General features: G+C 28.9%; 1 protein-coding gene across 1 annotated transcript; it reads left to right on the top strand.

Moving 5' to 3' along the window:
- The first annotated feature begins 1,532 nt into the window (after window positions 1-1,532).
- LOC109809100 (ABC transporter B family member 11) lies at window positions 1,533-7,678 on the top strand. Its single transcript, XM_083075815.1, has 12 exons — window positions 1,533-1,996; window positions 2,179-2,233; window positions 2,335-2,510; window positions 2,594-2,815; window positions 2,897-3,135; window positions 3,530-4,055; window positions 4,268-4,541; window positions 4,650-5,530; window positions 5,867-6,133; window positions 6,253-6,516; window positions 6,597-6,890; window positions 6,973-7,678. The coding sequence occupies exons 1-12, from the start codon at window positions 1,730-1,732 to the stop codon at window positions 7,324-7,326; spliced, it is 3,819 nt and encodes a 1,272-aa protein (XP_082931941.1). The 5' UTR covers window positions 1,533-1,729; the 3' UTR covers window positions 7,327-7,678.
- Window positions 7,679-14,019: the final 6,341 nt, after the last annotated feature.

The following is a 14,019-nucleotide window of genomic DNA, read 5'->3' as shown; positions in this document are numbered from 1 at the left end:
AGCAGAACAGAGAAATGTTTATTTTATTTTATTTTTCGAAAGAAGGATAAATTAAACTGAAAAGAAAAATATTAAACTATTAGGGTTAGCCTAGTGGTTGGGTGGGGAGGGATTGGGGTAATTAGAAACATGAGGACCTATGTTCAATCCTCATTGCGACCATCTTTGTAATCTTTCCTATTTTTACAAAAAAAAAAAATAAATATTAGAGTAATTAAACAGCCTCGTTACAAAGTGTATATCTGAAAGAACTCTTCATGAGAATATATATTCTCTATCTGAATTTTCCAACTTCATAAAAAAATATAAAGTCTATCGATATAATAGAGGAAATGATAAAAAAAAAAGTTTAATAAGAGGAAAGACGAATGATGATGAGTCAATACTTTTTAAAATAAAATAATCATAAATTCAACACTACATCACTACATGTCTACATCTATCTCAATTGATTCCACCAAGAGCTAAAATATAATATCGGAAAAAAATGTAATTAACTTGCGGGGGAAGAAATTTGTTCATTATTTAAGTAGTGCTGTACAGTAAGAACTATCCAAGTTGGAGCTTGTTACATTAGTTGGAACCTAATTAAGTTCCATTTTCGGATTCACTAGTTATTTCTGCTGGATGATACGACTAATTTTTCATCTTTCTTCTGCTGAGGTACAAATTGCCTCAGCTTTTCGTTGCAAAAGCTTTTGAATGCATTTTGATCCTTCTTATTGGTTTTTATTCTTGGCTTAAATGCATTTGTTTCCACTTTTCACGTTTTTGTGGAATTTATTGATTATTTTTTAAAAGTAAATATTTTTGTCACTCTGTTAATTAATTATTTACTATTGTTAATTGACAAGACATTAGCTATTGATGTAGTACGTTGACCTTTGACATAATATGTATTCCACATAAACATATCATATAAGCAATCAATAAATTACGCCAATGACCAATGTGTCATGTGTAAGATAAGTGACAAGTGTAAATAAGCGTTTAGCCTTTATTCTTCTGAAGCATAATTCTTACGTTGATTCTCTCAACTGCTTGTTGTTGATTTTGTTGTTATTAACTTGTCATTTTACGTCGCATATCTTCTGCGGAGTAAATTATGTCAAAGTTAACTAATGGTTTTCCCTCAAGTATTTCTCGTGTTTGACTGAGTCTGAATTCAAAACCTCCTATTGGGATGCATATAAGTTCCACATCAATAAACAAGACAAGAAATAACAACTTATCAAAATAACACTTATAAAATATCCCCTCAGATAAATATTATAAAATAATTCCAACAGTGGTATCAGAGCCGCTTGGTTAGATGCGGTAACAACTCTCATAACATATAATGTAATATATAAAGACTCGCTGCATGAAAGGTTAAGTCTCTTATTTGAGGGGAAATTGTTGAGATACAAACAAGTCCTACATTGATAAAATAAGATAAGAAATAACAACTTATAAAAATAACACTTATAAAATATCCCCTTAAAGAAATACCATAAAATAACACCAACATCCCATTAATAAAATGGCATCATCTTCGTCACAAACTCAGTGCACACACAACAAACCAATAAGTAAAAAAGATGAGATTTCACAATAAGGTTACGCTTTACAGAGCACAATAATCATGTTGTGTTACTAACCTGAACCTGTAATGCATTTCCTGCCAGTGTTTTTCATTGACAGTGATTACTAAGTAGTAGAGGGGAGTGTTAAGTCTTCCACCAAGAAAATGGCAGAAGATATCGAGTTGAATGGAGATTCTGAGAGCAAGCAAGATTCAAAGAGCAAGGCCAAAGATGAAGCTGCCAAAACAGTACCCTTGTACAAGCTTTTCTCTTTTGCTGATCCTTTGGATCATTTATTGATGCTTCTGGGGACTGTTGGTGCTATTGGGAATGGAGTCTCCTTGCCCTTGATGACTCTGATATTTGGAAATATGATCAATGCATTCGGAGGTAATAAAAACACCGATGAAGTTGTTGATGAAGTTTCCAAGGTAATTCCTTATTAAACCATCTTACCAACATAACGTGAAATATCTAAGGTGAAATTGGTGAAGCTTGAGAAGCGTTTTTTTAGGGGGGTATGCAATATACTACATAGCACCCGTTTACTATAGGAATATTAGCAACTTAACATTCTTTGACTTAACACTTCACAATAAATTACTGTGTTCAGGCGTCTCTGAAATTTGTATACTTGGCTGTTGGAACCTTTTTCGCCTCACTTTTGCGTAAGTACATGGAACTATCTGTTTCTATTTGTTCTTACAATTCTAACTCATTAGTTTGACTTATTATGACCCAAAAAGAAACCTTGTTTGCTATTTATCAGAGTTGACGTGCTGGATGATCACTGGGGAGAGACAAGCTGCAAGAATTAGAGGCTTATACCTTCAAACAATTTTAAGGCAAGATGTCAGCTTCTTTGATCGAGAGACTAAGACCGGAGAGGTTGTTGGAAGGATGTCAGGTGATACTGTTCTTATTCAAGATGCCATGGGTGAGAAGGTACTAATAAACAACCATACAAGTCTTAGTTAAATCATTATCATTTCCTGTAAGCTTTATTGTTTTCCCCCCTTCCATTTCAGGTGGGCCAGTTCATACAATTCATGGCAACTTTCACTGGAGGTTTTGTCGTAGCATTCGTCAGGGGATGGCTTCTAACTTTTGTCATGCTATCTTCTATTCCACCTGTTGTCTTCTCTGGTGCTATGATAGGCCTGGCTATTGCAAAAGCATCATCTAGGGGACAAGAATCTTATTCTATAGCAGCAAGTGTAGTAGAGCAGACAATAGGTTCTATCAGAACTGTATGCACCTGACAAAAAAAGAACTCCTGACTTTATTCTTTTGGATGTTGCATATAAATGACTTCCATTTATCCAACACAGGTTGCATCATTCACTGGGGAGAATCAAGCTATAGCTAAATATAATCGGTCCTTAATCAAAGCTTACAATGCTGGAGTGCAAGAGGCACTAGCTTCTGGTTTGGGATTTGGTTGTCTCTATTTTGTTTTTACCTGCAGTTATGGTTTGGCTATATGGTTTGGTGCAAAAATGATAATAGAGAAAGGATATACAGGAGGAGTGGTTGTGACAGTAATTATGGCTGTATTGACTGGCTCCATGTAAGTTGTGTGTGTTTCTCTTTCTTAGTGTGAGCCTATAATTTCTAAAATTGATTTCCTTCCCCTATCCAAAAACTCAGAAGATACAAATAGATATTAGGCCTGTTTGGGTAAACTTATTCATAAGAATTTATAGAATATAAAAATTGAAAGAAAAAATGAAATGAGTTTCTCCATAAACTAAAATTAACTTCTGTATGAACTAATTTGCAGAAGTTTTCTATAATTAATTTTTCTAAAATCTTATCTTTAATTCATGTATAAGCTAGCTTTACCTTATAGAGAAGTTTATTTAAGATTTTCTTTCTACTTTTTTTTCTAAGAATTTCTTCTGAAGAAGCTTATCAAAACATGTCCACTATATTATCCTACCTAACTATATTTCCAATCCCAGGTCTCTTGGGCAGGCATCTCCAAGCTTGAGTGCTTTTGCTGCTGGACAAGCTGCTGCCTTTAAGATGTTTGAAACAATTAAGAGGAAACCAGAAATTGATGCTTATGACACCACTGGTCAGCAACTTGATGACATTCGCGGAGATATAGAGCTTAGGGAGGTTTGCTTTAGTTATCCTACAAGACCAGATGAACTGATATTCAATGGATTTTCCCTTTCAATGCCAAGTGGCACTACCACAGCTTTGGTAGGAGAAAGTGGGAGTGGGAAGTCCACGGTTGTTAGTTTGATAGAGAGATTTTATGATCCACAGGCAGGTGAAATTCTCATTGACAGTATCAACCTCAAAGCATTTCAACTGAAATGGATCAGACAGAAAATAGGCCTAGTTAGTCAGGAACCAGTTCTCTTTACTTGCAGTATTAAAGAGAATATTGCCTATGGCAAGGATGGTGCAACTGATGAAGAAATCAGAACTGCAGCGGAAGTGGCTAATGCTTCCAAATTTATAGATAAACTTCCTCAGGTCAACCCTTGAATGTCCATTCAAATGTCAAAATTAAAAATGCATAGTGAATTACTTCTTAACAAATTGAAATGTTCTCTAACCCTCTACCTTGGTCGGGATTATCTTTATTTGCATTGTATACAAGACTTGAGAAAAAAAAAATTTCTATCATTACATTGAGTGATCCTTTCACTTTAGTAATTTTGTATAATTATGAATTATGAACTTAGGGACTAGACACAATGGTTGGTGAGCATGGAACTCAACTATCAGGTGGTCAAAAGCAAAGAATTGCAATAGCCAGAGCAATTTTGAAAGACCCAAGAATCCTACTTCTGGATGAAGCTACTAGTGCTCTTGATGCTGAATCTGAGAAAATTGTACAGGAGGCATTGGACAGAATAATGATAAACCGAACAACTGTCATTGTAGCCCACCGCTTAAGTACTATAAGGAATGCTGATAGCATTGCTGTTATTCATCAAGGAAAAATAGTTGAAATAGGTAGACATAACATGCAGTAATAGAAATCTAATTTCTCCATGACTCAATTAGTCAATTCTCAAGAGTTTGTATAGCCTATTGAGTTATTACATTTTTTCAATTGATCAGGTTCACATGCTGAGCTCACCAAGAATCCTAACGGAGCCTATAGGCAGCTCATTAGACTTCAAGAAATTAAAGGGTCAGAACAAAATGCTTCAAATGACATAGACAAGGTTGACAGTATAGTGCATTTTGGGAGACAATCGAGTCAAAAATCTTTCTTACGTTCTATAAGCCAAAGGTCATCAGGAGCTGGAAGCAGTGGTAGAATCTCATTCTCAGCATCAACTGGTGTGCCCACAATGGTTGGTTTCTTGGAACCTGCAGGTGGAGGACCTCAAGCTCCTCCTTCAACAGTTTCTTCACCACCGGAAGTGCCACTCTATCGCCTGGCATATTTAAACAAGCCTGAGATTCTAGTCTTACTGGCAGGGACTATAGCTGCAGTAGTAAATGGAGTATTATTACCCATTGTTGCGGTCTTCATTTCCAAAATGATAAGTATTTTCTATGAGCCAGTTGATGAACTTCGCAAAGATTCAAAACGTTGGGCATTACTATTTGTTGCACTTGGTGTGGTATCATTTATGGCTAGTCCAACTAGATTCTACCTTTTTGGTGTTGCTGGTGGTAAGTTGATCAAAAGGATTCGGAAAATGTGTTTTGAGAAAGTAGTTCGCATGGAAGTTAGTTGGTTTGATGAAGCTGAACATTCAAGTGGAGCAATTGGATCAAGGCTCTCTTCTGATGCAGCTGCTGTTCGAGCTTTGGTTGGAGATGCACTTGGTTTGCTGGTTCAAAATATTGCTACAGCAGTAGGTGGCTTGGCAATTGCTTTCGAAGCATGCTGGCAGCTTGCTCTTCTAATGCTTGCTTTGGCACCTCTATTAGGATTAAATGGATATGTGCAATTCAAGTTCTTGAAAGGATTCAGCGCAGATGCAAAGGTTTGTTTTTCACTCCCTCTAAGCAACCAACTAATACTGTGAATGAATATGGAAATATCTGTTCTTTCATCTTCAGGGAAAATGAAGTGGTTTAGATCCATTTATTTGTACATTTCATTGTTCATTTTTCGCACCACACTAAGAAGAGAGAAAAATAATACTATATGAACATGGATCTGTTGGAAAGTCCCACATCGCCTATCTAAATTCTGCAGGCACAATTTATATGCCTATTGGGTAACTTTGTTTAATGTCAATTGATTTTAAGATGAAATCTAACCAGATCAATAGATTGTGACAATTGACATGAGTATTAATAATCTATTTACCTAACAGAAACTGTATGAGGAAGCAAGTCAAGTGGCGAATGATGCTGTAGGGAGTATAAGAACAGTTGCTTCTTTTTGTGCTGAAGAAAAGGTGATGGAATTATACCAGGGGAAATGTGAAGGACCAATTAAGACAGGCATAAGGCGAGGGATAATTAGTGGAATTAGTTATGGGGTATCATTCTTCATGCTGTATGCAGTTTATGCATTGAGTTTTTATGTTGGAGCCCGACTTGTAGATGATGGAAAAGCTACAATGTCTGATGTTTTCCGTGTAAGTTACTCTCCTAACTTGTTCACCGAGTCAAAATTTCGATCACTTTTTTTCACTGAGATAGGGTGGCCATGTGCACTGTTTTTCTTGTATTGATGATATTGATTTGTGATTTCCAGGTATTTTTTGCTCTCAGCATGGCAGCTATGGGAATTTCTCAATCTGGTTCTTTGGTCCCTGATTCATCTAATTCAAAAAGTGCTGCTGCTTCCGTATTTGCTATTATTGATCGAAAATCACAAATAGACCCAAGTGATGAATCTGGATTGACACTGGAAGAAGTCAAGGGAGAGATTGAATTTAACCATGTCAGTTTCAAGTATCCTTCCAGACCTGATGTTCAAATATTCAGAGATCTTTGTTTGACCATTGACCACGGCAAGGTAACTTTCTAATTTTCACATCTTGTCTTCTTCACACTCTAAACTGTTCTTCCAAAACTATACACTAATAAAATAAACAGACAGTTGCACTGGTTGGAGAAAGTGGAAGTGGAAAATCAACAGTGATCTCATTATTACAAAGATTTTATGATCCAGACTCAGGTCACATTACACTGGATGGAAAAGAAATCAAAAGCATGCAAGTGAAATGGCTGAGGCAACAGATGGGCCTGGTGAGCCAAGAGCCTGTGCTGTTTAATGACACCATCAGAGCCAATATTGGTTATGGAAAGGGAGGAGATGCAACAGAAGCAGAAATTATAGCTGCAGCAGAACTGGCAAATGCTCACAACTTCATTAGTAGTTTGCAATTGGTGTGTATATTAAAAATTCTGAATTAGTACAAGTTATTTAGATAGCATATGAATAGTTGAGAGCATTATTTTATATATGCAGGGCTATGACACAGTAGTAGGGGAGAGAGGGATTCAACTATCTGGAGGACAGAAGCAAAGGGTGGCAATTGCAAGAGCTATAGTGAAGAATCCAAGAATATTACTACTAGATGAAGCCACAAGTGCTCTTGATGCTGAGTCTGAGAAAGTGGTTCAGGATGCACTAGACCGTGTTATGGTGGACCGAACCACAATTGTAGTGGCTCATAGGTTGTCCACTATTAAGGGTGCGGATTTGATTGCAGTAGTTAAAAATGGGGTAATAGCAGAGAAGGGAAAGCATGAAGCATTACTGAACATGGGAGGTGACTATGCTTCCTTGGTAGCATTGCACACAACTGCTTCTACATCTTAGTGTTGATTTTATCCGAATAAAATAAAATAATCATAAATTCAACACTACATCACTACATGTCTACATCTATCTCAATTGATTCCACCAAGAGCTAAAATATAATATCGGAAAAGAATGTAATTAACTTGCGGGGGAAGAAATTTGTTCATTATTTAAGTAGTGTTGTACAGTACGAACTATCCTAGTTGGAGCTTGTTACATTGGAACCTGAGTTCCCTTTTCCGATTCACTAGTTATTTCTGCTGGATGAGACGACTCATTTTTCATCTTTCTTCTGCTAAGGTACAAATTGCCTCAGCTTTTTCGTTGCAAAAGCTTTTGAATGCATTTTGATCCTTCTCATTAGTTTTTATTCTTGGCTTAAATGCATTTGTTTCCACTTTTCACGTTTTTGTGGAATTCATTGATTATTTTTTAAAAGTAAATATTTTGTCACTCTGTTAATTAATTATTTACTATTGTTAATTGACAAGACATTAGCTATTGATGTAGTACGTTGACCTTTGACATAATATGTATTCCTCATAAACATATTATAAGCAATCAATGGGTAAGATAATTGATAATTGATAAGCTTATTGTTGATTTTATCCGAGTAAAATAACATGCTGGAGATTTTCGTGCTTCTCAATAACTAGACAAGTTTAAATGTCACACTATGCAGAACTTAGCTCAACACAGAGAATTTTAGAAATTTAAGAATTTAAAATTCGTAGAATTAGAGTTATTTTGATTTTAATTTTCATCTTTTTTAAATATTTATTTAAATAAATTAATTCAAATTTGTTAATTTTAAAATTTTTAACTTTGACAGAGCATTTTGATTTTTACCATGGATAAAATTGATTTAAAAAATATATATTAAAATTTTAAATTTTAATTTTATAAAACTAAATTTCAATTGATTTTTAAATATTTAATAATTTAAAAAAGTTAATATTTAATAATTTAAAAAATAATTTTGAATAGTCAATAATTAAAAAATAAAACTATTGATATTTTTTATGTCAACTTTGAAAGAGAGAAATGCATGTAGGAAAAGAATAAAAAGAAGAATTTCAAATTCTTTTTTTTTTGAGAAATTTAAAATTCTATTATTTTTAAGAATTTCATAAATGTTTGAATTTTAAATTCCTTGTAAATTCTGCACCTAAACAAATCATTTTACCTCAAGAAATTTTAAATTCTTCGAAAGAAATAAATTACTCCATTTAAATTCTTGAGCAATGATGTTAGAATATCTAAGAAGACACTTTAACACTTATATCAGTAAAGACCCTACACAAAAGTTATATGTAACTACGTATTGATATGTGCTATGTTTTGGTTAAGAAATGTGTAAATTATATTCTAAAGAGAATAAATTACATAAATAATTTAATATTATATTAAAACTTGTAAAATATTTATGTGTAAAACACTCACATAAGATTTCGTGTCAATGTTGTAAGGTTTTACCTTAGACTAATTTGATTCGTTCAGAAGGTAAATAAAGTTTAGTCAAGAATAAACACGAGTATATTTGGTAACATGCATGAATAGGTATCCGTGGTTACAAATGATAATTGAAGAAGGGGTCTTTGGAGAACTATAAACAAAAACATAAAGTGTGTTTGGATGAAAAATTTAAATGAAGTAATTTATTTCTTTAAAGGATTTCAAATGCTTGGAGTAGAAATTTACAAAAAAAATTTAAAATTCAAGCATTTGTGAAATTCCTTAAAATATTAGAAATTCAAATTCTTTCAAAAAAAAAGAAATAAGAATTTAAAATTCTTCATATATTTTCTTTTCTCTTTTTGTCTTTTCTCCATTTTTTTTCTTTTTTCTTTTACCTTCCCATCTATCTTTCAAAGTCAATATAAAAATATCAATAATATTTTTAATTACTAATTATTTAAAATATTTTTAAATTATTAAATATTATATAATATAATTTTTTTAAAAATATTAAATATTTAAAATAGACTAATATTTATTTTTATATAATTTATTGTTAGAATCTTGATATATATATATATAAATAAAACTAATTTTATTCATAGTGAAAATTAAATTATCATATTCAAACTAAAAATTTAAAATTTAAGAAATTTGAATTTACTTATTTAAACAAGTTTTAAAAATTAAAAATTAAAATTAAGGTAACTAAAATATAAAAAAAATTTAATTCCTTAAATTAAATTGAAGAAAGGACTTTTAGTTTTATATTGTAACAGGTGACTAAGCCTTTTGCAATAGAAATTGTCAGAAAATATGTTTTCTAACACAGCGTAGGGATTCGAAAACCTAAATTTTTCTTTTGTTCTCTAACCAGCGTTGAGTTTTGTTCATAGGATGAATGCTAATAATTTATACTAATTGCAGAGGTGGAAGTTACAAAATTTGTAATAATATTGTAATGATACTTTGTTGATTCTTTAGTCTTAGCTTCTATGAGTACACCATACAAAAGAGACATGATAAAAAAGAGATGGAAGATGCTACATCAGCGGAACATATAATATAGCAAAAAATAAAATAAAATAATATTAACGTGTAAATGTTCTGTATTTATATATTATAATTTTTCTTTGATAGATTATAATAAATGAATGAGTTTCTGTTTCTTCTAAAGTACATGGTAGATGATGTACATAAGCGTCAGATCTTGGTTGAAATTTATGGCATGGACATAAGATATCATATATGCATTTGAGTATATATATATATATATTGAGAGAGGAGGATTCAAACGACACCGGTATAATTTTTACTAAGTATTACACTGCTCAATAACTTTATATTAAATGTGAATTTTATAAATTCAACTATTAAATTAAAAGTTCATATCACTTTATATGTGTATGTCAAATTTTATTAAAATTGAACAATAACTTGAAGATAATCAAAATGTTCATATTTTATTATATTTTGAAATATATATATTACGTCAATTTTGTTTTATAAAAATGAAGTATCAAATCATCTTAGATTAATATAAAATTTTGTATATATGATCTAAGAGTAAAGAACTTTCAACCTAACGATTGGATTTTTAAAATTCATATTTAATATAAAAGTTATTAAACAGTGTAATATTTAGTAAAAGTTACACCAGTATCATTTGAACACTCCTCATATATATATATATATATATATAATGTTACAACAATAAACATTTATTATAATTTATATTTTTATAAATAATAATATTAATAATAAAATCAATTTTTGTATCTATATAGGTTGTATTTTGAAAATGGGATTGAATTAGTCCATTGGATCGAAAACTTTTTTGGTGAATCTATTTGATAATCTGTTTAAATATATTATGGAACTGGTCTCGTGAACGGAAAAAAGGTCAAAATTGGTGAAAGAAAACTTGGTAAAAATTTAGTTCAGTGTGTATGAATACTTTTTTTTTTCCAACATCATTTTGATTTTTCTTAAGGATAAAAATTAATTTAAAGTATTTTTCACTTTGTGTTTCATTCTAAGTGTAAAATTTTTATTTTTAATAAATATATTAATGTATGTTATTGAAATTTAAACTTAATTATTATGGTATATTTGATTTGAATTAAATCTATAATATTATTATTTTTACTTATTATTATAAAATTATAATCTTATTTTATTATCAATAATTTAATTATGATTAAATAATTTAATTTTAAATTAATATTTTAATCGGTTTAATGATTGGCCTAAATTTAAAAAACACATTTATTTTCTATACTTAAAATAGAGTCAATGAGTAGAAACACATGAATATTTTTTTAGAATAGATACAAAAGGGGTTAAATATGTTTTTTTACTTTCTAAAATATGATTTTATTTGATTTTAGTCCCTAAAAAGTTCCTTGATTTTAATCCTCTAAATTTATGTGCTACTTATTTTTAACCTTTTTTTTAAACAATTAATTTTTATTGTTAAAATAAGTTATCTTAACATTCAAATTATCATGTTTTATTGAAATTAATTTTTTTAATTTAAAATATTAATTATTTTATGATTAAGGTAAGATTTACGATAAAAACTAATTTTATACTTAAAATTTTTTACTATCACTCTCAAACCAAGATGTGGGAGTTCTATAAGTACTGTATTTTATTTTTTGTTTCTCTATTTTGCTTTAACTCTTAGTGTATGTTTGGTTACACGTCCAAAACATGATTCAGAGCAAAAATTACGTTTAAAACGTAAAAACTATAATTGATAGCTTCCATTCTAACGTGATTTATCACGTTGAAAATTTGAAGCAAATACACACTTAGTTGAGGAAGTCAATAGTCCCTCGTTTCTGAAAGACAACTCCTTGAAACTCGAGGAGGGAAAAGAATCGTTGTTTAAAATAATTAGCATGTTGAGGGCTTTGAGAGTCACTTAGGGTGAAACAATATTATCAAAAATTGAAAATTCAAAGTTTAAAGGATTGTCGATGAAAGTACCTGTGTGATGCACAACATATTATATTTAAACATAATTTATATCATAATAATTAATAAGTATAATTAAAAATAATTATGTGTTTATTAGTTTGATTTGTTTAAGTGTATTTTTTATAGTTTAAAAATATTTTTATTTTAATTTTGTAATAGAAAAAATTGTTTATATAGAATTTATAAATTAATGTATATAATAATGAGTTTGATATATTTATTGAACTTATTATAATTAATGTATATGATATTTGAAGTAATTATTGACTAATGTTAATATATAATAGTGTCTCTAATTCAAAATAAATTATTTATTATAATTTTAAATTATTTATCATACATTTATGTCTTATCTCAAATTTTTCTTCCATAAGATTAAAATATTTTTTCTTAATGATGTTTTGAGAAAATTACAATCAATTTTATAAATAAAGAATGATACTTTGTTGTAAAATGTTTTAAAAAAGATAACATATTACTATGTTAACAAAATATTTTTCTCCTTTAATGTTTCAAATTTTCTTCTTTCGTGTTAACTTAACAATCAAATAATTAATGCAAAAATTAATTATTTTTAAATAATCATAAATGAACTCATTAAAATATTGATAAGAAAGTATAAAAAGAGAGAAATAAATTGTAAAACTTACCATATTTGTTTGGATGAAATTCACCCAAATTTTTAACTACAAAAAAAATCGTAGAAAAGACAAGAAAGTAAAATAAAATGCAATAAAGTTATTAACCATGTGCATTTAGGTATGTCTATATAGACTGTGAATATGAATGATGAAGAAAAAAAATTGATAGGAGAATGAAAATGTGATAGATATGGTAAATCCAAAATGGAGTGAGGGTAGAGAAAAATTTGTAGAGATCTTGTTGCAATTACCATGTGCCACGGAAGAAATGTAATACAAGAAAAATAAAAAGGCTTGAGAGTTGTGTAGTTTTGAGCGAAAAGTTTTTTTTGAAGACTATCCTACCTATATAGATTTAATTGACATGATTCAATTTATTAAATGCTAATAAATTTATTTTAAATGAGTAGAGAACGTTTGAATTTTAAGAGGGTATAAGAACTTTTAAGAAAAAATAGGTTCAATCATAGTTTTTAGCACAAATTTTTTTTAAAAGACTATTTTACCTTTAATAATATATAGATAGATATGAAATATAAATATAGAAAAAATGATTCTAAATTTGAATTTTAATGTACAACTATTTTTTTTTTTAAATCCATCATTTCACTATTATATTATATGTATTTTCTTATGATATTTCAAATTTTCTATGAAAAAATAATTTTTTTAATTGACATAATTTAATTTATTAAATGCTAATATTTACAATTAATAGAAAACTGTTGGATTTTAAAAGTGTATAAAATTTTACATAAAAGATGAGTTCGAGCTATATAGTTTTGAGCGGATAAATTTTTAGAAGATTATTTTACCTTTAATATTATATAAATATAGATATAGATAAATTAATTTTAAATTTGAATTTGAATGTACAATTATATTAACAAAAAATAAAAAAATCATCATTTCACTATTATATGCATTTTATTATGATATTTTAATTTTTCTATGATAAATTTATTTTACAATTAATAAAAAATGTTTAGATTTTAAAAGGGGAAAAATTTATTAAAAAGATGGGTCCAAACTATCTAATTTTGAGTGAAAATTGTTTTTAGAGATTATTCTATCTTTAATGATATATAAATATAAATTGTAAATATAGATAAATTGATTCTAAATTTGAATTTAAATTTACAATTATATTTTTTTAATAAAAATATATCACTATTATATACATTTTCTTATGATATTTTAATTTTTGTATGATTGATTTTTGTGTTTAATTGATGTAATTCAATTTATTGAATGCTAATAAATTTATTTTTATAATTAATTGAAAATATTTGAATTTTAAAGAGGTACAAAATTTTATGAAAAAATAGGTCCGATCTATTTAGTTTTAAGTGGAAATTTTTTTAAAAGACTATTGTACTTTTAATATTATATATATATATATATATATATATAAATCAATTCTAAATTTGAATTTAAATGCGTAAGTATATTAAAAAAAATTAAAAATAATCATCATTTCACTATTATGTGCATTTTTTTATGAATATTTTAATTTTTTTTATGAAAAATTGTTTTTGTTTAATTGACATAATTTAATTTATTAAATGCTAATAACATTTTAATTTTAAAAGGGTAAAATATTTTAGAAAAAAATGGATTTGAATTA

Source organism: Cajanus cajan, chromosome 5, assembly GCF_000230855.2.
Source record: "Cajanus cajan strain Asha chromosome 5, NIPB_CcT2T_4, whole genome shotgun sequence".
Classification (NCBI taxonomy): Eukaryota; Viridiplantae; Streptophyta; class Magnoliopsida; order Fabales; family Fabaceae; genus Cajanus; species Cajanus cajan.
This window is presented reverse-complemented; position numbering and strand designations above follow the sequence as displayed.